Below are 27,675 nucleotides of genomic sequence, written 5' to 3'. Positions count from 1 at the left end.
GGAGTCATGATGTTAGCCTGGCTCACTCATGTTGCACCTTCTGCTTTGCAGGAACAATCAGAGGATGCCAGACTTGCCGTGCTTTGTGGGCTCTGGATGCCAGTGACCACTTAAATGTTGTACATTATCATGTCATACAAGAACACTCACCCTTGTTTTAGTCCAATGAACTCAGTTTAAGACAATTTCTTTTTGCCACTTACACCAGGGAGGGCGTACAGACATTTTAAAGTATTCAATACTGCTGAGAGATCCTTATTGCTGTCACACCAAAATGTCATTCGTTGGGTAACACGTTCTATTTTTGGTGGCATCTGCTACAGCACATGAACCTTGAAGCAGAAAAGGACCTTCTTTTCGGCAGTTCCCTCTATTGGGATACGTACAAATATAAAAAAAAGGAAGGTGTGAGCCTTAGGTCGGCTCAGAATACACAGATACCAGAGAAGACTTCAGTGGGACAGTAAGGGGCTATGAGGTGACAGGAGATCAAACAGTGTATTTAATAATGCAGTATGTTTTCTTGGTGTTGGGAGACAGTTATGAAACAAAGGTTTCTGTAACCAGGCAGAGAAGCAAGCAAATGGGCAAAGCAAAAGCAAAGGGTTAAAATTGGTGAGCAAGTATACAGAGGGGTTGGAAAGTTTGGAAAACAAGAAAAATTAGCTCATTATGCATCTTATAGTGGCAAAAAAAATGATGCTGTCTGTCAAATAGCATAGAATAACATGTTTACAAACCCAGCAATTTATCAGGGCAGCAGAGTGCTGCTTTTGCATAATAACTGTTGTTAGGAAAAACTTACTTTTGGAACTCTAAACAAATAAAAATAGTGTCTGCTGTTCAAAGATGTAGTTCAATCTGTAGTTTTAGTGCCCTGAAGAAGATACAGTATTCATTGTGAAATGCAAAACAATGTGCAAAAAGTGATCCAACATACAATTTTATTTCAGAACAGAATACTTCTGTTTTCTTTTTAAGGAAAGAAGGATTGTCCAAGTGTGGAAGATGTAAACAGGCCTTTTACTGCAATGTGGAATGCCAGGTATGTTAATGCAATTTGTGAGGGTGCGGGGGGGGAAGGAGGGCAGGGGTTGCTAACTCCCAATTTTTGTTTGTGTGGCATTTACAGTCTCTAATTGTAGTTATGGTTGATAGCAGTCCAGTCGTTTTCAGCATCCTACAGATGCTGACCATGGAGTTGTGCATTGCACAGTTACAGGATTTGGATACGGTCTGCATGAGTCTTTCAAGATCAGTAGCTTCAGGGCTTGGTACCACTGAGACTTTGATTAGACCTGCCTGTCAGCCCACTAATTATGTCTGTATTACTTCTTCCTTTAAGGACAAACCAGATAATTTAACATTAGCTCACTAAACTGGTAAGAGCCTGTGTCTAATGGAAAAATCAAATCACTAAATAGCCATCTTAAGGGAGTTTTGTTAAGGTTTTTACTTTTAGAGTCCTTGCAGATATTTTGAGTACTGGGACTGCCACAGCTGATCATAGTCATAACCATTTGAAACCTACCATGCTTTCTCCCTAATTTACTCATTCTGGCAACTTTTATTCCTTTTGTATACTTTACTTTTTAAATATAAGCATACACTAAAGTAAAGTGATATGAAGATGTCCAGAACATTTGCATGCAGTTTTAATTCCATTTTTACTTCAAATTAGAATGAGCACCTTTCAAAAAAACCAAAAAGCTTGTGCCAGAACTAGCTTATAGCCTTTGTGGGCTGTCAGCTTGATATGGAAGAATTATCCAGTTTACGTGTGCATAACTCAAATGGATTGCTAGTTGAATAAAGTGAGCTATGTAAGGTCTGTGGCGCTGGGCACAGAGCGTATGGAACAATGCTCGTGAAGGATTTGAGTCACCAAAGGTTTGGCATGCAATTACGTGTTAGCTATAAATAATTCAAACCTTCTCCTACATGGTAGCGTGCTGTTGCATGTGTGGGTACATGCAAAGAATTCTTCCTTGTCGTTATCTGGACTGAGATGTCGTGGTTTGTGCTGTTCTGTTTGCAGGCGCTTTGGACGTGGCCACTGTTATTTCAAAGATTCTCTTGTTGCACAAGTTTTAAAGTGAGCCTGGCCTCTCCTTAGTTTTCCTTCTGTTACCTCCCCAGATTTCTGCTTCCCATAGAATCTTAGCGAATTGTGGGCAAATCAAATAACCTGTTGGGTTTGAGGCACTAGTAGGACTCAAAATGCATAATGGAAATAATTTTTTTACAAAATTTGCAGTAGTTTATATGATATTCAGAGTGGAAGATTACTGTATGAGCATCCTTAAGCGTCTTGAGAGGAATTTGGATGAGTTTTAAAGACGGTATAGAAAAACCCTAAAAACCCATGATTCATTCATGAAAAATGCTTATTTCTAAGAAATGTTTCCACAGGACATTATTTTTTAGGAAGCTTTTAATTAGACAAGGGAAGGAAATACTATTGGCTATTTAGCAGTTTTTATCTGACTGTGAGTTTCTTCTCTTGCTGCATAAAATTCACCATGGTTTAGGAAGCAGGTAAGAAAGATTTTCTGAAGTAGGAAATCCCAGTAATTTGTGCTGGGAAAAATAACAAGTAGATATGGTGGAAGTAGAAGAACTTATTCCTTCTCATACACAGTCCTTTGCTTTTACCTCCAAGTGTTTCTCCCTCAATGTCCTGACTTCTAGCGTGGACGAAGTTTATACTTTTATATTTACAAACAAGAAGGGATTTTTTCTTTTTTCCCCTGGGTAAAGTCTTGTACATGTATTGCCTTTTTTTAAATTGAATTTTTTACTATTATTTTTTATTTTTGGGTGTTCAGAATTCTCCCTCTCTAAAGGTACATGTTCCTAGAATAAAAACCTGAACTGCTCAAATTGAATGTCCTTAATCTGTTGAAGATGATGCTCAGTAAAAGCCTATCTGTCTGATAAGTTGTTGAATTAAAATCTTCTCTACCTGTTGGTGTGTGGTATGATTCTTAAAATATTAAGGCCTTTTTTAGATTTTGTTGGTGCCTAGACAATAGTATGACAAACCCAGGTACTAGCACTTCATTCTTACTGGTGATATACATGTGATATACAAGTTGACTCCCTAGCTGATATAACAATATCTTCTGTCTTTTGGGCCATTCTGAGTCAGTCTGATGAAATTTATGAATGTTGCTAAGACTGAATTCCTTGACATTCTTTCAAAGTTACCTTCAAGCATAATATTCTCTAAAAACTGGTCTCTACTGACTATACGTGCTACACAGCCAATCTACACTGCATCTTCATCCCTGTCTTGTTCAAAGGCATTTTTCAGCAGTTCAGCAATTCTTTGTCAAAGCCAAAAAGGCTTATCTGTGCCTTGATACTGAACTTGTAACACTGGAATGTACAGCAAATGTGTCCCTTTTGCCTCCATGGATGTGAGACTTCATGCAACAGTGATAAAAGGGCAGGGCTTTACTTGAGAATTGTGATGGCATTGTTCATTTAAATTTTATTTGTTTGAAGTTAAGTTTCCTCTCTAAATTCATGTTTTCTTTGCTTGGTTCAGGTAAAAAGTAGACATACCCAACAAAGACATGGTATGATTTCCTATGTTGGTTAATACCTTGTTACTCAATATAATTCAGTTTGACAACTGTTTACTGCATGAAGTAGGCTGTCTGGGATAAAACCCCAAAGCTTTTGGGCTTACTTTTTTCTTACTTAAATACCTGCTATACCACAATTCATAGGAATTTTTGTTCATTGTGGTGAGAGGTGGATCAGGAGAAAGGTGCCAAAGTGTGCAGCAGGAAGCAAATTTTTTATGTCTTTTTCTGAATTACAGATTTTGTAATTGCAGGCATCTAGAACATTTCTGTTCAGTGAGTTTTATTTCTTTTGGAATACCAAGGTCATTGAAAATAAAGTTACTGATACTACATGTATTTCCCACTCTTTTGGGCAATATTGTATCCTTGTTTTGAGGTTCTTGAAATACTTTCCTAGTATTTAATGAATGAAGCCTCACAGCAGCCTCTGTGGCATTTCTGATTTTGAAAATGAGGTGGGTATAGGTATGCAAAGAGAAATTACCTTTCTGATCCCCCAAGTGGTAGAAATCCATCTCCTGTTTGTATGGCCAGGTGTTTGATGGATTGACCTGGTTCTGCTTTGCAATATAATCCATTTGCCCTGGTCGCCAGGAAAGGTGGTGTCATGCTTTGTGAGAGACTGAACCCAGGAGACTTAAGTCTTGCAGTGATGTAGTGACTGATTTGTGTAAGGCTCCGTCTATACACACCCATTTGCATGCACACTGGCTTGGCACAGCTCCCTAACGTGTATCTTTTGCCTGTTTTGGTCTATTTTGTTTTTAAGATAGATAACTGAGGTTTGACCTGTATTGAGCTGGATGTTTGCATAGGTGTGGATTCAGTCTCTGATACAGGACACGTGAGAATGGAATTTGCCTTCACTACCTGTCCTTGCTGCCTTCAGTGTTTTGTGGGCTGGATCTATCCTGGGTTTTCTCCATCTTTCTTCTCCCAACCCCTAATCCAGTTCTTTTGAAAGGGATTGTGATTTCCAGCTGATTCATACCATTCTGCTCTCCACTATAGCCTCCTTGGAGCACAGGCCTGTTATTATAATAGTGGCTTTCAGCCCCCATCTGCAGCTGTTCGGGTCTTGACTTCTTAAATTATAATAATTTTAGGCAAACAGCAGGAGACCTGTGTTCATTTTTTCTCCTCATAAATTAGCTGCTCAAACACTCTGAAGAGAAATGTTTTAAGAGGGTTATGTGGTTGCAATTGTGGAACTGGTGAACTTGAACCAGCTACTGGAACTCCTCTTGCTTTTATTACACATAGCTATTATTTATTCCAGACAGAATGGAGATCAGCTAGCCAGAGCGCAGAAGGAGATGTTTTTGTCATGACCTTCAATATTTGAAATATATTTTGAACAAAATGTTTATGGCTTTTTCTTAATGTGTCATGTTAAAGGCTGCTGTAGTTGGTATTTCTGGAGTAAGGGAAATAGGTATTTTTAACCAGCTAGAAAGCCTCAAAATGTAGGTGGAGACCTGGGAATACCATTAAGCAGGTGTGTTTTAAATGGACCTTATAGAAATTGCATGCTCCTCTTTGGTGAGCTGTAGAAAAAAATAAGAAATTTTTGCTGTAATGATTCTGCAAAAAAGTGTTCTGACACTGCAAGACCCTGCTTAAGATTGCCTTAGGGAAGTGTCTGTCCCCCTAATCCAAAAACTTTCTCCATGTATTTTTGTTTGATAAATGTCTCCTGTGACCTGCTGAACATTAACCCATGGAAGTCAAATACTCTCTATGGCCCAGCATTTGATAAATGATGGTAGGAAAGTATGACTGTGAAGATGGGTGAAACTTCTACCTTTACTGCTTGTGGAAGGGCTGTATCAGAAAACTTTACCGAAGTTGCCTCACTGAAATTCAGTTAAAGAGTTGGATGCCCTTTGATCACCACTGGGGCTTAAGATTTTGAAGAAGTGGGCTTAACTCCTGCACTGGCTTGCCCATAATTTCTGTCTGGTATTTGTGTCTGTTTCTTTTCGATTGAGTGAAATACAACAGTTTTTATATTGTATTGAAAAGTCTGTGTGAGAAAGGAGGTGCAAGGACATTTGTTTGGACTTGAGTCTTTTTTTTTTTTTTTTTAGTATTACATTTTGGGTTTTGTTGTTTTTTTCCTGTGTTGAGCTATAAAAGACACTGTTCTGGCAATTAATCCAGTAGTCCTGGACTGTGGAATCTTTTTGAAGAACTTGGTGAAGAAGAGTGTTTCCATGCTTTGATGTGAAAAGCATAACCTTTAAAGAACTTCCCTTCCAAAAATGTTGTCACTCCTAAATGAAAGGAGAAATACTGTGGAGGTAATGAAAATAGGAAGAAAATACCATTAATGTAGCATTAGGGATTCAGCTAGAACAATGCTACTTGTTATAATTCAAACTACATGGAGGAAAATGTGGAAAAGAATGCAAAATACAGTCCTGCTGTGATTGCAAGGAAAGCTGCTGTCATAGTGTTTCCATCCCAGGTATTACTCAATCATCAGTACTTTCTCTTTTTGTGGTGTTTCAGGCTTTTATCTCATTTCACACAATTCAGCCGCATCTTGTCCCTTTAACCTCCCTACTAGTTCATATAACTCAGTATGATTCTGCCTGGGGAAAGATTTTAATTAACGATGTGTAAAGAATAAAGGGACAAAAGGATTTTTAAAAACACTGCTTCAAGACAGGCACATGATTTTGCATTTTGATTTTTGGTTTGTAATTTCTCCTGTTTATTTAACCAACATGCATGGATTTGAATCCTGCAAAACTTCAGGTTCTGTGCCTTCACTTTTTGAACACCCAACTATCATCCTAAAGTTAGTTGGTATCATGTGTGTGCAAAGAAGAGGTGAGAGATGAGATTTCCCTCTGTCTCTTCTTAACCTTTAGCCTCTGGATTCCTAAGCAAAGGCTATCAGGAATTTTCCAGAAAAAAGTCTTGGGGCATACATAGGAAATGGGTCTCTCTGGGCATACATTTTATAATGTGACAGCTGTAGGAGAGTTGAGAGTGTAATTTCACATGACACGATTAGAGTGTAATATACTATTTTGGTTCTGGTCTGTATTGCCACATCCTTATGCTTCTTATTTCAAGCAGCCTGTATGTAGGTTTTTTTGGAAGCACCTTACTGAGATGTCAAGGACAATGGAGTTGACATTGTAAGGGGTTGAATACCTTTGCAGTGTTATACTGCTTCGAATCCTACACAAAGCTGGGGCAGGTGCTTACCTTTCTTTTCCTAATAAAATAAATTCCTAAAGCTGTCCATGCCCAGGGCAGTTAAAATAGCTGATTTCAGTGGAAGAATTTTTGGTGTAGTAACTCTGAAATTAGTGCTCTCAGCTTTTGTTTTGATCTGCAAAACCTGTGATAAGTTGACCAGCCAAGGCAGAAGACACTGAGGGTTCTGATTCTGCTGACTGTTTAAGAGCCTTGGGTTGTTCTATGTAGAACATAGTACATCCTGTGTTGATGTTTTAGATAGCCTCAAATGTGTCTCTCCAGTGTCTCAAATGCCTCTTGCCTTTAGTGGTTAGGCAGCTGGGGAAAACTGTGTTCCTCCTGTTCCTGCCACTCAGCCACTGTGATGGGGCATATTATTCGGGTTTTTTTAATTATTTTTAAAAATTTTGGGGGAGTGGGCCAACACAAGGTGTGTGATACTGGGTGAATCACAGTAAGGGAACTCAAGAGCATTTTGGAAGCTGCAAAAAGGTTTTCAACTTTTCACTTGAGTCTGGTATGAAAACAAAATATGGTGCTCTCTGTGCAGACAGAACACTATGGGTCTGTTCTAACACAGTGCTATAAATGTGTGTTTGGGATGAGATATAGCAATTAATAACTGTGCTTTGCTTGACTATTCGAGTGAATAAATAAAATGAAATTTGATGCAGTCTGAGGACGGCCTGTGCCAGTGCAGATTCTTAATATGTGATTCTGTGCTATCCTTTGAAAGATTCTGTGGCTTTGGATGAAACTTGTAGAGTGCCAAAAGCCGGTGCTTTGTGCCATCAGTCCAAGTGTTACTGTATGTTCAGCTAGGACTATGCTATACATTCTTAACTAAAATGTGTTTGCCCATATTGGTGTGTCTTCATTGTCGAGCTGTACTCTTATTCTTCAACATTAAGGAAAAAATCTGATAATTTTATTCAGAAGATTTGGGTTTGACCCTACATACACTGATTCTTGCAGTGACTGTGAATCCAGTGACTTCAGAGGCATTACTCCTGATTACACCAGGGTTGTCTCAGAAAGAGGGGCCAAGGTATTAAATGGAAATGAACCCAATAAAGCCATCAAGCTCAGACCTACTCTGTCCTCACGTGCTTGATCTGAACAATAAGAACTGGTGATTTATAAATCCTGTTGTCTGTTTGCTTCTTTGTCATTTAATTCTTTTTTTTCCATTGAGTAAATGAAGATGTTCTGACCTTGGCTCATCCCATGTGAATTTGTTTGAAAAAAGCAGGATAGCTGTACCCCTTAAATATGACTTAAGCTTTTGTTCAGATTTAGTGAGCGTCATCTTATTTTTTTTAAAGGAAACACATTTGACTTGACCTCTAGGATCTGGCAGGACTTGCTTCATTCCCTTTTTCATCACTTTATCTCCATGGCTTTTTTTCTTTTTAGTTGTATTTTTCTATGTTTTCAGAAGGAAGACTGGCCAATGCACAAGCTCGAGTGTGCTTCCATGTGCACTTTCGGGCAGAACTGGAATCCCTCAGAGACCGTGAGACTAACGGCGAGGATCCTTGCCAAACAGGTGAGCAAGAGGCTTGACTTGGGAGGTATGCTCCTACTCTGGGTGCCAGAGAAGGCAGGAAAATGAAAATTGACCGACAGTAACTGTCCCTGCAAAGCACATACGTTCGAGTTTCCTGTGTACAGAGCATGAGCAGCTGAACAAACTGACCATCAGAGCACTGCAGCAGCGTCAGGACCACCGTAGCCCAGCTGGAGACTTTTGAGGGAAGCTAACAAAAGGCTAGTGAGGTCTTAAGGTGTGTAGCTATAACTTATGTCTTATAAGGTACTGTTGAACAGAGTCTGGACATGTTTACTGATAGTGTTTCAGCCTCTGTTCCAATAGATTTGAGCTCCAGGTTACATTTGTGGGCTGGCACCAAGGCCACATGGATGACGAGAAGGAATAGTGAGACTTGGTGTATATGCCTAAATTTGGAGGAATGCTTCTAGTGTTATCTGGCTGCAGGCACTGACATGTTTATGAAGCAGTTGCCCGTTGTAGTATTTTTCAGCTATAGTTGCATAGTTTTATGTAACATACAAGTCCCAGTACATTTGTGAGTCAATAACACCTCTGAGGTATTCAGATATAAACATTTATGATTGAGTTGACTGGTGAAAGCCAGAGTTTAGGTGAGAAATCTCAGACCCTTGGTCTTTGAAGAAAAAGAATATTAAGAGTAACAAAAGAAGATTGCATTGGGAACACTCCATTTCAGTGTTCCCTAACTATGAGGATAACACAAGTGCTTACAGGGAGGGGATGGGATTCATGAGTTTCAAGGTTATGCTGTGTATCTTTGTAGAGGTCTAAACTCTGCAAAAACAAATCCTCTTTGGAGCATATTTGTGTGATTGAGGTCTGCTTATGTGACAAGGGCAATCTGGATACTGTACATAGGGAGGATTTTGGTGGCCTGCTGGGAAGGTACTTGCATACTTGCTGTGTGTGTATATGTGTGTGTGAATATACGTGTGTGTGACTTAATTAAAGCATAGTTTAGTGATGATCCACAAACAAAATTGAACGTTAATGACAAAAAGTCACTGGAGTAAATTTGTGCTTTTATCGCTTACGGGGGGGAGAACCCTACATGTCATATAAAAGCTAAATATGCAAACCACAGTCCCTGAACCTCAGCTGCTGGGCCACCTGCAAAGCCATATTTAATGGACAAGATTACAAAGCAGTGGCCTTAGGCCAACAGTGGAGCGTTGCTTTTGAACTCTGTCAACAGTCAGTTTATTCACTTTCCTCAAAGCAAAGCCTGTCTTCTGCCTGCTTGCTATTGTTAGCAGCTTTCTGGGTGTCTAGAACAAAGCAAATGACATATTTAAAATACTGTTCAGTTTATGTATATAAATTTGATAGGAGTTAATCTTTGGCTGCCTAATTTGGTGTGGAGAGAATATTTCTATACCTTTACTGAGAGCAGTCAATTTAACTCATTGCTGTTCATCAACTTTTGTAAATTCCATGCAGTGTGGATTTGGGTTTGTCTTACACTTAGGAGTTCCCAACTTATGAATGAGTCAGTACACAAAACTGCCAAATTAAAACATTTTCTTACTGTTTTTTTCCCCCCCTTATTGTTAGAAAACTCACCCTGAAAGAACACACTCAGAGAAGCTGCTTGCTGTAAAAGAGTTTGAATCACGTAAGTAAAAAAGGCTTGCAGGTAAGCTTAGACTTAACTGTATTAATGATTTGTTTCCCCTGGCCCCACTCCATGGAAACCTTTCAGAGCATCCCACCCCTGTTGTAGGAAAGGAGCAAACAAAGAGAATTGTGGTTCCTCATTTTTTTGAAAGTGCAGTACTCTTATTTCTTTTTTTTTTCTTGGTTGCTTGTGGGGGCTGTGAAACAAAGGTGAAAACCTAGACAGAATTAATTATGTAGCATGCATACATCTTGCTTCTCTGGTACTCTAGTGTCTTTTGAGAATTGTAATGTTGTAAAATTAAAATAGCTGGTATTTGTTACCAGGAGGCATAAAATCAGAGACAGCACAGTTGCTTGATGGTGACAGTGACTAAGGGGCTAATTGCAGAACCCTCTGGACTGTGCTTCAGTATCTGTCACTGCCAGTCAAATCTGACATGTTATATATGATTGTGTTGAAATTCCATGTCCTAAATGCTCTAAAATAATCCAAGGAAGGAGATGAGGCAACGGCTTGCTTTTAATTGGAAAACTGCTGTTTATGTCTGGTAAGGCAGAGTTACGAGTTGACCAACTAGGGGCCCAGTGACCATCCTGGGCACAGTTTTCACTGGTCTATTGTTTCTCTTTCTTGGTGCTTGGTACACAGAGACAATAGGTTGTATATTCACGTTTCTTACGCTGATGGCTTCCAAAGCCTTTTACAAAATGCTGAATAAATGTAGTCATTGCTAACACTCAAGGTAGCAGAGTAACCAAGCGCAGCAAGATTATAGTCTTGCTTCCTAAACAAAAGCTCCTGTCACTGCCATTGGGACAACTGGGGGACAAGGGGGGGAAATGCCAACATTTAACTTTGTCTAAGGCAAGGATAATTTTTACAGGTAAGTTGATAGGATTGAGACTGAGGAGAATATGGGTTAGTATATGCTTCTGCATTGCAGCTTGTCTTCAGTAACTTATTATTTGGGTGCTAAAAGGCTGAAATGTTTTTTTTCTGTTGCAGTGTCCCACTTGTCCTCTAGAAGCCTTTGTTTTGTTAATAAACATCCCTGTTCCTTCTGCCTTTTTGACTCATCTCTTAGCACACCTTTACCATGACCAACAACTGCCTTACACTTTGCAACACCCTACAAAGGAGAGGAAAATGCATCTGGCTGTCAACTGGAAGCTCAAAATTTCTTATTTCTGATTTGTTCTTATTCTCATCAAATCATCCCATTTCATTTTCCTCCGTGTTTTTCGTGACTCACCTATCATTCACACCTGCTTTACAAATAATTTCCTCCTTCTTCCACTGTTGTGAATCCTTCACTCTTCCTACACATTTTGCTCTCCACTATTATTTTGAGTTGGAGAGAGGAAATGGTTGAGTTGTTGGCTCTCAGAGCAGGAGAGAGCTTGTAACACTGTCACTGCAAGAAAGAGGATTAGGAACAAACTTCCCAACACTTTGCTCTTGAGGAGAGAGAGAGGGGACCAGGAGTATACCTGATCATTTAGCTTGCTCTGTATGGACCAGGCAGGAAAAGATTCAGTGGCCACAACTTTGGCATGAGGGTAAATCTCTAAAGAAACCTATAATGGAATACAGTTGGAAGGTGTGCAAGGACATTTCCACTCCTGCTGTCTTCTATTAGCCTTAGATATCTGCAGGTTAAACACACCTTCGTTGACGGTCAACCCCCAGCCCATGGAGATATGGGTATTCTCAGTCACTGTTTGTTACCTCCTAACACAGGTGCCTGCAACAGGTCAGGTAGATTGCATTCCTGGGCACCCTTGTGTTATCCTCCTCTTGCTGCAAAGAGAACCCCTGTGACTAGCCCCAGTGTTGTTGCTAGATCCCTGTCACATGTGGCCACGAATAGCTGGGCCCTCTGTGCTAGGAAAGACCATGTCTTTTAAAAGCACATGGTCTTAGCAGGAGTTTGGGCTCGTTGGTGCTGATAAGAATAGGTCTGTATGAGAAAGTTTTGCTTTATAAGTGTGCTTTAGGACAAGTGACCTTAAGTATGACTTGATACCACCATAGATGGGACCACATAGCTCATAAGGTTGTTTTAGGCAACTGGGGATAGCTACCCACAGTTGATAGGCTTCTAGAGAGCCAGGGCTGGCTGGGCTGTTTGCTAGAGTTAACAAATGCACTTTGAAGACTATAACCCTTCTCCCAAGAAAGGGAAATTTGTGTCCAATTGCCTGCTAATTTAGAGATGTTAGAAAATGCTTTTTAATCCTTCATGTTCTTGTAGTGCACATGTGGCTTTGGCAGAAGCAGTGTAGCATTTATGGAAGAACAGGCGCTTCGCAGTAATTCCAAGTAGCCTGTCCTTGCTGGTGGGGGGGTTGTTTAAGTCTGGGCCTGTTCTAACCTAAGTCTAGCTGCAGTGCATGGGGAGGGTTTTCTGTTACTGAAATGGAATGTGTTCTTTGTCCACAGACATTGACAAACTAGACAATGAAAAGAGAGAACTGATTCAGAACGACATTGCTGCTCTTCATCACTTTTACTCAAAGCACTTGGAGTACCCTGACAATGCTGCCCTTGTAGTTCTCTTTGCACAAGTAAGTTGGCTAGAGCATAGCCTGCTTAGGTGGATGGTGCTGTAGGAGTTTAGCTTTTGTGAAAGGGGGAATGTTAATGGCAACAGAAATGGTAGCTCTTTAGTTATCTTAGTGTGCTTGGTGGAGAAGATCAGCTTCGTTGAGCAGAAGTGGCTGGATGTGCCCCATTTCCATAGCGAGGGGAGAGACTCTTGTCTGCAGACTTTCTATGAGATGCTTTTCAAACACTAAAGAAAAAGAGAAACAACCTTTATTAAACCCTATCAAAGTTAGGCTTTTGTGGGCCAAGCTGTTGTTGAACTAACATGGAAGGCTGCTGGCCTGAGACCCTGCAGAGGCAAATGCTTCATTCAGGCTTCAGATTTGTGGAAATCCTTGCTGGTCAGGTCATCATTGTGTTTGACCTTCACAGGGAGTAAACTTCAGAGAAGTAGAAAGAGCAGCCTACAACTTTTTTATCTGGCATGTGGCTTTTAAATGTAGTCAGGTGGTTTGCCCATCTGGAGACATGAAGGAAAGACAGGATATCTTGTCAGGTAACTTCTGATATGTCACTTCTTTTTTTCTCCCCTACTTTTCATATGCATCCAAATTGAATGTATTGTAGTGCATGGAATAATACACCGGTGGAATACTGAAAGATCCATTTTCTTCTTTTTCCGTCTTCACTGCTAGTTTTAAACTTAAGTGTCTGAGTAAAAAGTTTAATATTTTGAGGTGGGGGCAAATGCTGACCATTGTGATGAAAGCTGAGGTGGCAATACCCTGGTTGGTAGAGCTGAGCTGGGCATCTACCAACAAGGAGGCACAGTTACTATTTCCTTAAAACAGAGGTACTCTTATTCTGTAGGGTAGTGGTTCTTTAATATGTTTAGTGTCTGCTTATCATCCATTATGTTGTTTTTAATTTCCTTTAAATGGCAAGGTTTTTTTATCTTCTGAAGACTTTACAATTTATTTGTCAGAGGGATACTTTAAAGACATCAGTACAACCAGTTCCTTGTGGTGCTTCTGAATAGTTCTGTTAGAATGTAACCAGAATCCCCAAAGATAACATTATTTTTGCTTCATGTCCTGGACTAGCTTTACCAGGTCATGGTACTTAAACTGACTTCTCTGAACTGCTGACTCCTAGATCTGATATTCCATCCAGTCTTCTCTATAGATGTATGTCAACCTTAGGTGTAACCCTAAGCTCATCCTGATCATCAGGTAACTGTCTACCACTGTGGACATTAAAATTTTTTGAACTAAAGTCTCCAGAAGTTATCTGGACGTTTCTCAGAAGTGTTTTAAAAGGATAAAACCTTTTGAGGCATAAATCTTTCTAGAACAAAGGGAGGCATGTTTGTACTTGGTAGGTACAAATAAGTTTTCTAATAATTGGTTAACTTGACCTAAAACCAGTAGTATGGCTATGTTGCTGCTCCTTTGTTTAGCTTCAGCACTTACTCTGGCCTCATGTGGTCTTCTTTGCCTCCTGCATTTGGCAATGTTTGTCCCTGTGGCTCAAGGCAGTCATTTGGGACTTGAATAACTCCTTGCTCATTGCTTTTAATGGGCTTTGCCTGATGTTCTTCCTTACACAGCTAAAGTGTAATTGGTCCTTTTGAGTGCAGTAAAGTTTTTTTTGTCCGAAATCCTTGTTTCACTGCTCTCTTCCACAGGTGTTGGCATCATTCTGCTCTCTTTTGCCCCTGTGGAACATAGCTCTTCCTCCTCAGTCTCATCTTGCCATACTCTTGAAACAGTTTCTCTCGTCTCAAGTTCCAGCATCTCATCCTTTCCTTGAAGATCTTGCATTTCGTGCCTCCCTTTGTGTGTTCACTTTTCCACTATTGAAAACAGCATTGAGCTCCAATATTTTGCTGATGTCTCTTTATTCCCTTTGCTTTGCCTTTTTTAGTTATGCATTGATCTGGTGAAACCAGTGATATCTCATCCCTTCTAATCCCTCCTCTTGTGTCATTTCTGTTATGATGCCTTCATGAAGTGTGTTGTCTCTGGCTTAGTGAAGTTGATAACTCACTGCATATTTTTAAATATTTCCATGTGATTCAGAACCATCAAGTTGTTCAGCATGTCAGCCTTTGTAGCCTTATGTTCTTACTTGCTGTTGATATTATCTTTCCTTTGTATTGTTTTTGTATTGAGCAATTGCATTTTGGTTTTGGCTAGTGCAGTAGCATGCTGGTCTTGAGAGACAGGGAACCTTTGGATGCTATATTGCTAAAAATAGCAGGATAAAGATCAAGCAAAGATAGCAAAGATACTGGTGAGTGAATCAGAGAAACAGGGCAGTTTCCTTAATTGTGAACTCATCCTGAACAGTTCATACCTGAGGAGTGGCTTTGGGAAGTATTTGTGTATTTCTAAAATCCAATCCAAGATACATTTCAGCTTGTGGGACATATCACTTTGCATGGTGAGCAACCTGGTCTAGTGGAAGGTGTCTCTGCCTCTGGGGATTAGGGGAAAAAAATGGGATTGGAACTTGATGCTCTGTAAGGTCCCTTCTGAGCTAAGCCATTCTATGGTTCTGTGATTATTGTGATTATCAACCCTTCCAGAACAAATACTTGCACTGTACTTGATTGACTGTTCCCATGTCCATTGTAGCTTCAGCTGAACTTGGCCATGTGATAGCAGTTGTTTTAGTGTTTTACTGGTGCTTTCATAAAAATTTTGATGTTTGTAGGCAGATGATGGTGAATGTGGAGAAGGTTTTCTTCATGTTGGTATGTATGTGACTTGAAGTGGAAGTGGAAAAAAGTACTTGACTGAGGTGCATTTTGACCACTTAAAGTGATACAAACCACATGAAACAAAGCTGAAAGTCCTGTAAGATTCCTTTGAGTTGTGTGAGAATAAAAGTAAGAAGGTTTTAAAACCTGCTTGAATCTCTTCTATAAGAGAGTTTTGTGAACAAGCTCTTTTGATCCTGTGTCTGTTTAAATTAGGAATGTACTTCCTCTCATACTCTGTCCTTTTTCTGTCCCCTCCTATTCTGTGTCTTTGTTAGGTTTAAGTCTCTCTCACTGCTTTTTTTGTTTTAGTATGTGCTTTAGCTGTAGGTGATATGTGCAGTCTTTGATGAAAGATGTCATTGTGGCAGGTCCCTGCAACATGTTCCACCAAAACTCTGTACTGCCCCAGCCCGGCTGAGTTTGCCACTGTTTATTCCCACACTGCTCCTGGCGTGTGTAGTTCTGCTTTGGCCCTTTACTTGTCAAGGCCAGATGAAGTCTCTTTGCCCTGTGTCAGGGTGAGGCTTTGTTTCATGTTTGCAATGGTCTTGATTTGTCTGACGCTTTTTAGTGCTCTTTTCAAGCCCCGCTTCTCTTGGTTGGCCTTCCAAGGAGCAATCCACGAGATGCTGTGTCCTGAGCAGGTGTGAGTGTTGGACTGTCAGTTTTTTAATATCCTGTGCATTCTTTTGGATAGGGACTTTGTTTTCACTTCAGGTAGCTCCCTGTGAGTACTGGGAAGGTGGATAGAAAATTGTAAGCAAATTGCTGCAATCGTGTTTGACGTGTGAGAGTGGGACATGTGAGTGTGGAGCATGGAGCACTCAGCTGACCAGAAGCTGATCCAGCATCTTTCTCTTTTTGCTTAGGTTAACTGTAATGGCTTCACAATTGAAGATGAAGAACTCTCTCATTTGGGATCAGCCATATTTCCTGAGTAGGTTGATTTTAATATTTTAAAAAATAAAATTAACTAATTTAAAAACAAATAAAGGAAGTAGATGCCTACCAAAAGAAATTAATTAACCACTCAATTTGTCTTGTTTTAAATATCTTTATTTGGCCAATAAAATGTGGCAAATTATTTGCAGCAGTTTTTCTTAAAAATGTGGTAATTTTGGTAAAATTGACTTGTCATTTGTTTTGTAACTTAGATTGTGAACTGTATTCAGGCTGATAGGAAACTGACTTACTTGGCTAGCAGGTTCTGGACAGGGACATCAAATGTAAAGAATTGCAGGTGACTTGCTGTATTCCCAGCTTTCTGTTTTGGCTGGGTATAAATCCTTCACCTGATGTTCTCTGAATAATATCCCTTCTACCTTTGTTCCCTCATAAACAGTAAATCCCTTTCATAACTTCTTTGAACCTCCTTGCTACGACAGTGCAAAAAAAAATGTACGAGCTTCTTAGCTTTACAAATATACTGCAGGTGTTAAGTATTAGCTGTGGTTTGTGGACAGGGGAGCACAGCTCTCTTTAAGGCCAAGGAACATTTCTTCCATTTTTAAGTCTGTCCTTCCTACTTAATGTTGTAGCAAAGGAGGGTATTTTCTGCTCCTGATCTTTGCACAGCCTGTATGAAGGTATTAGCACCGTGTGCTTACTTTGGCTTCCTGGTGGGACTTAGATTACTTGTAGCTTATCTATGTCAAAGTAACCTGAAACCTACAGATGCCCAGTTAAAGCAGGATGTGATTTTGCCAAGTGCTGCACACAGAGAGTAGTAGCTAGTCCTTGCTTCACAGATTCTCCTTCTCTAAGCAAGCCTGTCTGAAGTTCATAGCCTGATCTACAGATTGGAAATTAATGCCTTGAAATTACCAGGATCAAAGTCATTGTGGGGAGAGCAGAGTATTAAACCAGGGTGTTCTTGAAACATGTCCAACACCATCCTTTGTAAATGCTCAGTATACAAGAGTCAGATATTTCGTATGTAACAGTTATGCCTGTGAGCTAAAAAGACTGAAGAGGCAATTGTTATTTTGCTAGATTGGAAGAGAAAGAACTAAAATTACACATTTCATCTGAAATAAGCAGCAGCCTGCACTTTCTCCAAGCTTGGTAATAAAGTGGATTCTCTGCTCTCCAGGTTTTTGTCTAAGTCATATGCTTGTATAACAGGTCGAGATCTCTTCCCTCCCACTTCAAACATGAAAGATGTTTACATTTGCATAGAAGCCAGTTAAAATTTTAACACCCATCTTAAGTCATGATGCAGCAAAAACTTTTGTTTTCCTATATTTGCTTGTTTCCTTTTAGGTTAAACGTGTTTCTTTTTCTTTCTCCTCTGAGGAAAACAGTCTGTGTGTCATGCTGGTAGTAAAGCTGTGTGAACATCCCTGTCATCTGTCCTATAGCGATGTAAGAATGGGAAAAGAATAACTTGCCTAGTACTGCAAGAATAGGATTTAAAAATTGTAATGTTTCATTAGCACAGCCATTCTCCATATCGTTAGAATAAATAACAGTACAACATATTTTCCCAAGGTTACCTTCATATTAAGCCTCAGAATAAAAACAGCTTACAGAGACTGACTCTTTCAGACTTACTTGTTTTGTGAAGTGGTGCTTGACTTTTTACCTTTTACTTGTGGTGGTGGTTGGGGAAAACATTTACTTTTCTGCTTTTGCAGTGTTGCATTGATGAACCATAGCTGTTGCCCAAATGTGATTGTGACTTACAAGGGAACCTTGGCTGAAGTCAGAGCTGTTAAAGAGATTGAGCCTGGAGAGGAGGTAAATGCACACTGTTTGAATGTACTCTGTACTCATGCATTCTAAAAGTAGAATCCATTCTGTTTTTCAGGGTTCATTTCAACTAGATGACAATTTAATAATAGGGAGTAAGGATCTCCTTGTTTCTCAGAGGAGTGTAAGGTGGTGCTTTGGAAAAGTTAGGGTGGCTCTGGAGGACTGTAGTCATTGTTGGAGGCAGTATCCAATTTTGTGCTAAAACGAGGGAAGGGCACCTGCAGCAGTCACTGTGTATCTGCCAGCCTCTCTCTCAGTTTACCCATCTGTAAAATGAGGCTGAGTTTACTGATGTTTGGCTGGTGCTTTGAAATTCCAAGATCAAAGCAAATTATTACAGCTATAATAGTTCCCAGTATAATAGTAATGTATTGAAATTGAAGCCAGAATAAACAAGGTAAATGGGTACAGATAAGTCCTCTGACTTCTGTTTGGACAGAGCATCCACAAAACATGGGATTTGGTCATATCACTTCAGTGGCATTTGCTGGGAAGTCACAGACGAGCAAAAGCGTGTTTTTAGGCAGAGTGAAACTGAGCAGTGATGGTTCAAATTCTGTGAAATGGAGTAAGGCTCTGGGTGTACCTTGAAACTTTTTCAGTCAAATAATGAACTTGGCAGGGAGTCTAAAGCAGCAGAGCTGCATTTTGCTTTAAGAAAAAGAAAAAAGATGTTAAACAGAGTCAAGGAGGATGTTCAAATACCTTGAGGGAATGAAGATACAGAGCATTCTCTCTGGGGATGGAGTTCACATACAGTTTCAGTGGCTCATTTGTAAATGTTAATTTAGTGGACAAAGTTAATGCTGGTCAAAATAACCTCAGATCTGATTTTTGAAAACTTCTCATTTCTGAACTGTGTGGCAGCAGCCTAGAAGAAGGGGAGGGAGGTTATTTTTTTTGGATTATAGCTGTTCACCACTGTGAACAAAGTGAGTTTAGTTGCTGTGGCCAAGGGTGAAATTACTCAGGTGAGCAACTTCTTTTGATGCCATTTACTAACAATTATTTGTCTGTGATGTTGGCAGCCACTGCAAATGCATTGTGGTAATGGACAAGAACTGATTCTGGTTTAAGAATTTTACCGTGGATGCACAGAGCGTATCCGGGGAGGGCCTATGGTGAGAGGTAGAGATGTGGAGTATTCTCTTTTCTTGGCGTCTTCTTCGGGTTGAGTTCCGTCTTAGAAGCTGCATCAGCTCTCCAGGACCTCATGGCTTTTGCACATTCGCTTTTCTGACACTTCAGAATTTTCCAAACGTGAGCTCGTGGCTGTGCATGGGTGCTGTGCAGTCTCACAGCCTGTGTCTCCATCTTCAGGCGCCGTGTAGCCATTGCAGTGCAACATTTTAAAGTTTTTTTTTCTGTAAATGCGGTTCCTGCATTTGACATGCTTTGAAAATATGGAAGGGAGGATAGGAATGTGGGAGAAAGTGTGAGATGACACACTCACACTTTCTCTTAAGAAGAAGGTGTACTATATGAAATTACATGTAATTTTATTTTTAAAGAGAGGAACCTTAAGCATAAAGACTGAACAAAGCATTTCAAATACTATAAATGAGGAAATGGAGCTAAAGCTGTTCCTTGTCTGCAGAATGATCAACTGCACTGTGCATAGGATGTGTTTCTTGGGGGAGATCTCGTTTTAAAGGCAGAGCATTAAAGCTAGTTGCAGGGGTTCTTTTCTGAAGACCATTGAAATAGAGGAAAACTTAAGAATAGTGTATATGAAGGGCCTTTAAAATGTTCAAAAGCAGGTTTTCTTTGCTTTAAAATATTGCTGCTGAAGTAAATCTGATATTCATTCTCCTTGAACTGGAGCACTGGGCCTCTCTTCTTTTCAGAGATCTGAAGGTCTTGTCCTAAGTTTCTAAAGCTACTAGTGACTGCTGTTGCCCCAATTTTTGTAGATTTTCAGAAAGAAAAAATTGAGATTCCAGCCTCCAAAAAACCAGGCCACTGTAATTTATCCTAGGCTGGATACCTGAAATCATTATTTTACTTCTGAAAAGTAGATGTATCTTTGTAGTCTGACAGGAGCCTGAGATTTATGCTGTGATAGTTTCCTTATCCACACCTGAATCTTGGTGTCCTGGGTATAAGCCAGGGTAATATTTGAGGGAAATTCCATAACTAACAGGAAAGGAACACTTCTCTGTCAGACTGCATTCACAAATGACAACTCCCAATGCTGCCAAGAGGCTTGGAATGTGAGGGAGCAAGCAGGTGATGCGGCTGCAGGGGTCCACAAGTTGCATGAATATGTAGCAGTCATACTACATACACCAGAACTAGTAGTGATAAATATGTTTAGTGACACTACTTCTCACTAACTGCTTTGTTTTTTACTGTGTAGATTTTTAGCAGCTATATTGACCTGCTATATCCCACAGAAGACAGAAATGACCGGTTAAGAGACTCGTATTTCTTTAATTGTGATTGCAGGGAGTGCATTACAAAAGAAAAGGTAATACAATTGGTGTGAAATATGCTTTTGACTGTCAAGGCACCTACCCATGTCCTTAGATGTAATTTCCTATCTGGTTTAATTACATTTTGGAAAGTGGAATAATAGGGGGATGGGGGTGATGGGTTTGTTTTTCTGTCTAGAAGGCTTTTTGATACTCACTCTTTCCACTGTCATCATGACACATCAGGAAGTTTCCTGGTAGAGGCCTATCTAAAGTTGAACTACAAAGCAAAGATGAAAGCATTGTTAAAAGTAGATAATTACACTGTGTCTAGGTCACCCGACCAAAAGAATTTAGCTCAGAACTCTCTTTTTTTTTTAAGTGTATGCTTTCTACCAACTCTCAGCAAGTAAATCTTGCTTGGGGAGCTTCTGGGGTCCTGTTCTGGGGTAGAATACTGCTGCAGTTTCTGGCTGGGGCATTTCAGTCAATTCCAGGTGAACACTGTATGACATCACTGGCTGGTTTGGAGACCCAGCAGAATCTGAGAAATGGCCTTTCCTGGAATGCCATCATATCAGTCTGCTCATGGACAGGGTGGTCCTGGGTCACAGTCCCTTGTGAATGCACAGGGCAGAATTATGTTCATTAGACATAAGCTTGTGCCCCTCAAAGGACAAAGGCAGACATCCAGACAGTGTTCCTTAAAACAAGGTGTTAGGTATTTTGAAGAAAAGCACTTGGGAAGAAGAGGCCTCTGCAACCATTTGGACCTCCTTCCTTGGAGGCCCTACAAGATGAGAGCTTTGTGTGGGTCATCTGTCATTCCAGACAAGATTAGTGTGGCTGGCAGAATCTGATCCTTAAGTTCTACATCATTTTACCTCCCATTTTCACAAGGTGTCCTTATAAGAGCTGGTTCCCAAGCTGACCAGACAACCATCTCCTTCTCCTAAATGGTGTCATCCATTTTTTTTTTTTCAAATTAGTAATTTTTTTTCCAAAATAGTACCTAATGTTGTTGCTTCAGCCCATTCTGTTGATACCATGTTAGTTGTGTTTTTCCCCAGAGTTACCTTGATAGTTTTGCCACTGAGTTTAACGAAGCCAAGATTTCATCTGTGATTTTCAACAATGTGCTACTCTTCGAGTCACCTGTCACTCAGTCTCCTTCAGCTCTGGAAAGAGTCCCCTGTAGCCCTCTTGGCTGGCAGATGAAATTATAAAAGAAAAGGAAATCGAGCAACAGTGTGAAGCTTAAACAGCAAAAGATTGTCTCTAGATTGCAGCTGATTCTTCATGAAGCAGTAAGGTAGATAGAAAGATAAGAGTAAGTGGAGCTGTCCAGCAGAAATAACAAAATATGTGGAAATGTGTTTTTTTCTGCAGATATGAAGGATCCTTTTCTGCATTTAAGATCATGTCATTTTCTACAGAGCTAGATGGTAGACCTAAGGTATTTGAGCTTTTATAGCCTTAAAATTTAATTTGTTTTAATCCCTAATCTCTCAGAAGCAGTGAAATTTCTTATGTAAACCTACTTTCATCACAAAATCAAAAAGCTCTTCGATCTTTCAAAAGAAAGGGACTTCAGGGAAGTAGAGAATGGCAGATGAACTGGAAGGCCAGAGGATTCTAGGATTCCTAGCCAAGGCTTTAGAGAAAAATTGCAGGTGCACATTCTACTTTTGTTTTTATATTCTTTGAAGGGCTTAAGTTCCCATCTGTGTCTTTTTATTAGAGTAATTTTGTGTAGCAGGTGCACCTTTATTTTTAGGGCTTGGAACTTGCCTTTGTAAGGTCCATTGTGTTTCCTTCAGGATAAAGAGAAACTGGAAATCTGCAAGCTGAATGATCCTCCATCGGCAGAGACGGTACAAGACATGATCAAATATGCCAGGAACGTGATTGAGGAATTCAGGCGAGCCAAACACTACAAATATATCCTTTGTCTCACCCTGACTGCTCTGGCTTGGTATGAGACATAAAAATCTCACCTGCTGGACTTCAGAAGTACTTGTAGGAGAAATACGCTGACCAGTAGAAATTAAGCTTACCTCTGTCCTCTTTGTGTCTGAAGGCATTACCAGGTAGTTATATAATGAGAGGCCATCTATTTATTGGATTCCTTGACTTCTTCCTACCCCCTGGTGAATTACTGGAGATCTGTGAGCTCAGCCTGGACAAGATGGGTGCAGTGTTTGAAGACAGTAATGTTTATATGTTACATATGATGTACCAGGCCATGGGTGTCTGTCTCTATGTGCAGGACTGGGAAGGTGCACTGCGTTATGGGCAAAAAATTATCAGACCATACAGGTAAATATGAGAGAGTTTTGGGGTTTTTTTAGTGCTTTAATTCAGTAGTCTGAAGAATTAAGACAAGTTTGGGCAGAGATCACTTCTCTCAGTATGTGTTGTATAAACATGCTACCTATGATATCACTACTCAAAAAAGAACATTAAAATGCTAGGACAGTCTTTAGTTGCTATCAAAATGTGGTCTTCAGTGTAGAAGGACTGACTTTGAAATCCTTGCTTTGAGTTCTTAAAGTAATTTTGTGCCACCTTGGGTGCTGTGGTAGTTCCGCTTAGCTAGAAAAATCCTGATTTTCTTAAATATCCTAATCTTTTACTAAAGCAGAGCTTCAAATTGCATCTGCAGTCAATATTTTGTATAAGGTCATGGAGGCAAAGCCTGTGTTGTCGTCAGCCTCCCGCAGTGTCCCAGTCCTTTCTCTCCGCAGTAGCACAGTGAGCACGGCTACAGGAGAGCAGAGCCCTGTCCCAGGGCTGGGGCCGAGCGGCAGAGGGAGCTGAAGCCGAGCTCAGCTCCTGCGCTCGGGGGCGGGGAGTGCCCCAATGTCCCTGATCTCCGCTGCCCTAGAGCTGGGAGCGTGGGAGAATGCACAGGCTGAAGCCCTGTGTGTGGGGCAAGGCAGCACACACAGCCTCTGCAGAAAAAATTAATACTCTTTCTGATAAAATTGTGTTTTTACTGTAGTGATCTCTTTCATTAGAGCCAGCCGGTTATGCACTGTGTCTGATCCTGCCATGAATCTCCCAAACAGATTCTCGTCTTGAGACATGACTTTCTTGCCAGCTGGGGGGAGCACAAGAAAAGCTCTCCCTTTGGAGCAGATGCCAACGTAAAGTCACAGATCACTTGGCAGAGAGCAGTGATACAAAGAAGGAGCCAACATTCTCCGTCTGGGGGCTCAGTACTATTTATCTTCCCTGGGACTTGCCCAGCTCCTCTGGCTCTGAGCCTGGCATTCCAGGTCAGCTCTGCTGAACTGGACTCTGCTAGCTCAGTGTGTGCGAGTACAGAGTGGCATGTGTGCCGTACACACTGCGGAGGGCCCCTCGCTTTCCATTCCACCAACTATTGTACAATTCACAGAGCTACTTCTGCGAGTGCAGGGTGGCTCCAAAAACTCATAACAATGCAGTCTCTTTCTGTAGCTGGCTAGATTAAAACTAGTGGCAGAAAGTCATTGCCATCTGACAGCTGTTCAGAGGCATATGGTAGTTTCAGTTCAATTCCCAATTGACAGGCGTCCCCATCCTAGACACAATTGGCACTGACTCTTGGCAGTCATGGCAGAGGGGATGAGCAGTGAATGGGCAGGGGCAACGAGAGGCAGCTTCTTGCCCCCTGAGAGGGAGACGGGCTGGGAAAATGCAATGAAACTGCCAAGTTTGATAAAGCTGGTTTTCTTTCTCTCCTGCAGTAAACATTATCCCTCCTACTCGCTGAACGTTGCCTCCATGTGGCTGAAATTAGGGAGACTGTATATGGCGTTGAATAACAGAACGGCTGGAGTTAAAGCCCTGAAGAGGGTATTTATTTCCTGGTTTTTTCATTAATACCAGTTCAGACATGGGGTCATTGAAACACTCTGTGCTTCTCTGTCAGTAAGCCTGGCTTGGTGGGAAATGCACCATTTGTTAATATATTTGGTTACTGGATTTTTGGCTCGGATTTGATTTTTCTAGAGATGTAGTATAGGTCTGCTCTAGCAGACAGGGAGTTTTACCTTTTCGCAGTGGGCTGATACTGCAGCAGCTGGAGTGAGAATTATGCTTAAATATTTGCTCCAAGTTGTTCACTGAGCTAGAGCTGCACTAGTGTAAATGAAGCAGAACTATAGCTTCTCCTCATTTGCTGGGTAAGGACAGAAAAAATGTTTGGCTCTTATAAAAGGCACATAGTGTTTCATTGAAGTCTGTGATTTCTATATCCAACTTAAACTAGGCATGCTTTTGGTGGTTATTTGTTCTGGAACCAATTGATTTTTGCATAGCTGAAGGGAATTCAATGCATCTGGTAATGCTGAAATTGGCAAATACAGCATTTGGTTTTACATTTTTCTTCACCCTTTTTATTAGTCTGTTCCTTATTCCTTAGCTTTTTATTCTTTTATTTTTTTATTAGTCTGTACTATGTTTCTTGACGTTTTCCCCCCTCTTGTTGTTGCACAGAAGTTTATTTTAGTTTCTTAAGCATCAGTGACTACTGTAGCATATAATGGCTCGTGGAATGTCACAATGTATTTATTTTTTCATCTTTTTAGATGCGGGCAAGTTTTTAGCCAGCAATAACAGAGGCATCCAGCCATGGTGGCAAGATGCTACAAGAATATATGCTCTAAAATTTAACTGTTACCTGGTTTGAAATTAACATAGGTTTTCCTTCCCTGTGGTGTTAAACCTTTGAATAGAAATGGGAACTGTGCCAGTAAGAGCACGGGATGGGGGGTAGGGAACTGTTAGGTAGATTTGTTGGCAGAGTTAGTTTCCTAACACAAACATTTTCTAATGACTCACTTCCAAAAGCTGTCTACAGGAACTGCCCAAAGTTATCCCAGCCCCTTATGTTTGGGATTTAGTGGAAAAACAAACCCATTGTTCTCTGTCAGTTTGTGAGCAGCTCATCCAGAAGGCCCTCCTTTCTTCTTTCGGGCAGGAGGAGGAGTGGAGTTATTTCTTGCTGCTGCTGAGGTGGAACCAAAAGCCTTTGCTGTATTGACTTAACAAATACAAGAGCATAATTGCATAAAAGTTTCCCAAGGAGAAAATGACTAAATGCTCAGAGGGCTATTCCTTGTTCTGTCTTTAAGTATTTTCAGACTTACACTGAACTTGCTTCTAGTTCTGTCTACTGCTGCCTTTTATCACATCTTCTTGGGCGTGCTGGTGTCCTTTTCTCAAGTGGAAACCTTGCCCCTGCACACACACTGCCATGAATGTGGGTAATGGCAGGAAAAGTGCAAGTCAGGGGGTTTGGCTGCCTGCAGTGTTCACTCTTAGGACTGGAGCAGACTGTAGGTAAAACGGCCCCTGGAACCAGTGGAGGGTTTACAAAATCAAGTCTGAAGTGCCTTAATGTAACTTCTGCAGCAGGCCTGCACGTGTGACAGCTGAAGGATAAATTGGTAGGAACACAGCTCACTCTGAGGACTGGCTAAGTCCTCTGCCAGAATATTACCCACCACACTTGCAGTTTTCTGTCCTGGAGCTGGTTGCATTCAAAGTAGTTTTGTCAGGAATATCATTTTGAAAGTTGCTTTGGGCTCCTTTAAGATCAAAGATGTATTCTCTGAATGTAAAACCTTTATTACTTAGTTTTGAATTTCATTTTATTTCCTACTGGGTTTATGAGTACAAGGGGACAAAAAGTAGCTAGAGGTGTCAGACTGCTTCAAACCTCTAAAGAGAGTATTTATAGCCTGGTGTTATATATGAATCAATTGTGTGAATATTTTTTTTTTCTTTTCATAGGCAATTGCTATCATGGAAGTAGCACATGGGAAAGATCATCCATACATTTCAGAGATCAAAAAGGAATTAGAGGACCACTGAGCCTTTGAATCTATGCAATCCTTCAAACCTTTATTTAAAAAGCCTTGTTATGGAAACCTTCAGGAGTGCTTTGAAAAGCGGTAGAGTGAACACAGTTCTGTCCTATAATTGGAATGACAAACACACTTAGGCCTAGCTTCCTAGCTTCCACCCATCTACAATTGCCTTTTTTTTTTCTTTTAAGGAAGCATCCATGGTTTCTTGAAGGTTATGCCTTCTGACAGTTCATGTGCAAAAGTGGCCATTTTTTTCTTTAGAGATTTCACTGTGGATCTTATTTGTGTAAAGTCAATAAAGTGGTCTTGACCCCTTTTGATTCCACTTTTACACTTAAATGGGTGCAATAGTTTTGTGACATCTACTTTTGCCTAAATGGTTTTGTTTAATCTGACAAATTAGCAAAAGCTGTACTTTTTTCTGTTGTGGTTTGGCATCCATTTCCTTTTTTCATTAATCATTTTTGTTTGCAGTGGCTTAGCTGAGAGAAAGGGGAAGTGGGTGATGAATTCTGCACATTTTACAGGAAAGCCACCACTGTTCCTCAACCAGTTATTCTGCAGATGGGGATTCATCAGAGTAAGGACCTAGAGCTCAGCACATCTTGTACAGAGAATGCTGGCACCTATCTCAGAGCTCAAAGGCTTGCACAAGACATGAACTATGCAATTTCTGGCTTTTTAGTCCCCTTCACAAGTTGAAGTGAATTTATTGCTCATATTTCCTTACAGCCATACCTTCACCTCCAGTGTATTACAACTATTCTGTTAATATGCTAGCAATTACTTTTAAAAGAGGAGCAAGAACATTTTCTGAGGAAAAAGTCCAGGACTTAGCTTTCTCTACCCATATATAAAACAAGAGGGTGTTGGCTTTTTTTTCCTCTATTTAGATCAGTTGTAGGAGATTGCTTTTAAGGATGGAGGGGAAAAAAAAAGAGCGTGGCTGTGCACTTGCAGCACCAACATTTAAATATGGTGCCCAGTAAAAGTACCTGCCCATTCCTTGCTGCTTTCACGGCTTATAAAGTATGATGAGAAAGAGAACACATTACCCTTGAGAACTTTACTGTATTTTCTTTCTTGTAAGCACTGCTCTGAAAATAAAACTGCTAGAACAAGGGTTTGTCAGCTCATTTTGCTGAAGGTTTTCATTGCTCTCCAGCCAGCAGTTGTTGCTGGAGTACATAAAACTGTACCAGATCTTAAAATTCAAGAAAGCCAAGACCATTGAACTACAGCCAAACCTAGGAAGAGGGCACTAGCTGACTATTTTTATCCTAACTTTATCTTGCCAAGTAAACCCTTGTCCAGGGAAATAGC

General features: G+C 40.4%; 1 protein-coding gene across 3 annotated transcripts; it reads left to right on the top strand.

Moving 5' to 3' along the window:
* The first annotated feature begins 857 nt into the window (after positions 1 to 857).
* Positions 858 to 27,470, top strand: SMYD2 (SET and MYND domain containing 2). Of its 3 annotated transcripts, XR_003916369.1 has the most exons (12): positions 858 to 1,045; positions 8,251 to 8,361; positions 9,943 to 10,003; positions 12,452 to 12,576; positions 16,193 to 16,260; positions 17,960 to 18,062; positions 20,437 to 20,547; positions 22,312 to 22,432; positions 22,636 to 22,810; positions 24,226 to 24,334; positions 26,276 to 26,436; positions 26,827 to 27,470. XR_003916369.1 is itself a non-coding variant. In XM_029965152.1 (11 exons), the coding sequence occupies exons 2-11, from the start codon at positions 8,266 to 8,268 to the stop codon at positions 26,354 to 26,356; spliced, it is 1,050 nt and encodes a 349-aa protein (XP_029821012.1). In that variant the 5' UTR covers positions 859 to 1,045; positions 8,251 to 8,265; the 3' UTR covers positions 26,357 to 27,470. The 3 variants fall into 3 exon arrangements, 2 of the variants coding, with proteins under 2 accessions (XP_029821012.1, XP_029821013.1); XM_029965152.1 differs by having other exon boundaries at positions 859 to 1,045; positions 26,276 to 27,470; XM_029965153.1 differs by lacking the exons at positions 16,193 to 16,260; positions 17,960 to 18,062 and having other exon boundaries at positions 859 to 1,045; positions 26,276 to 27,470.
* Positions 27,471 to 27,675: the final 205 nt, after the last annotated feature.

This window comes from Manacus vitellinus, unplaced genomic scaffold (genome assembly GCF_001715985.3).
Source record: "Manacus vitellinus isolate BGI_N305 unplaced genomic scaffold, ASM171598v3 scaffold_8_pilon, whole genome shotgun sequence".
In the NCBI taxonomy this organism is placed as follows: Eukaryota; Metazoa; Chordata; class Aves; order Passeriformes; family Pipridae; genus Manacus; species Manacus vitellinus.
Note: the sequence above shows the minus strand (reverse complement) of the source record. Positions and strands in the feature narration are given on the sequence as shown.

Bases quoted from the DNA above. Each gene is read 5' to 3' on its own strand.
- SMYD2 (XM_029965152.1), top strand. From the start codon at position 8,266: ATGCACAAGCTCGAGTGTGCTTCCATGTGCACTTTCGGGCAGAACTGG. The intron at 18,063-20,436 runs GTAAATGCACAC...TTTACTGTGTAG, and splicing joins AGATTGAGCCTGGAGAGGAG to ATTTTTAGCAGCTATATTGA. The intron at 20,548-22,311 runs GTAATACAATTG...TGTTTCCTTCAG, and splicing joins AGTGCATTACAAAAGAAAAG to GATAAAGAGAAACTGGAAAT.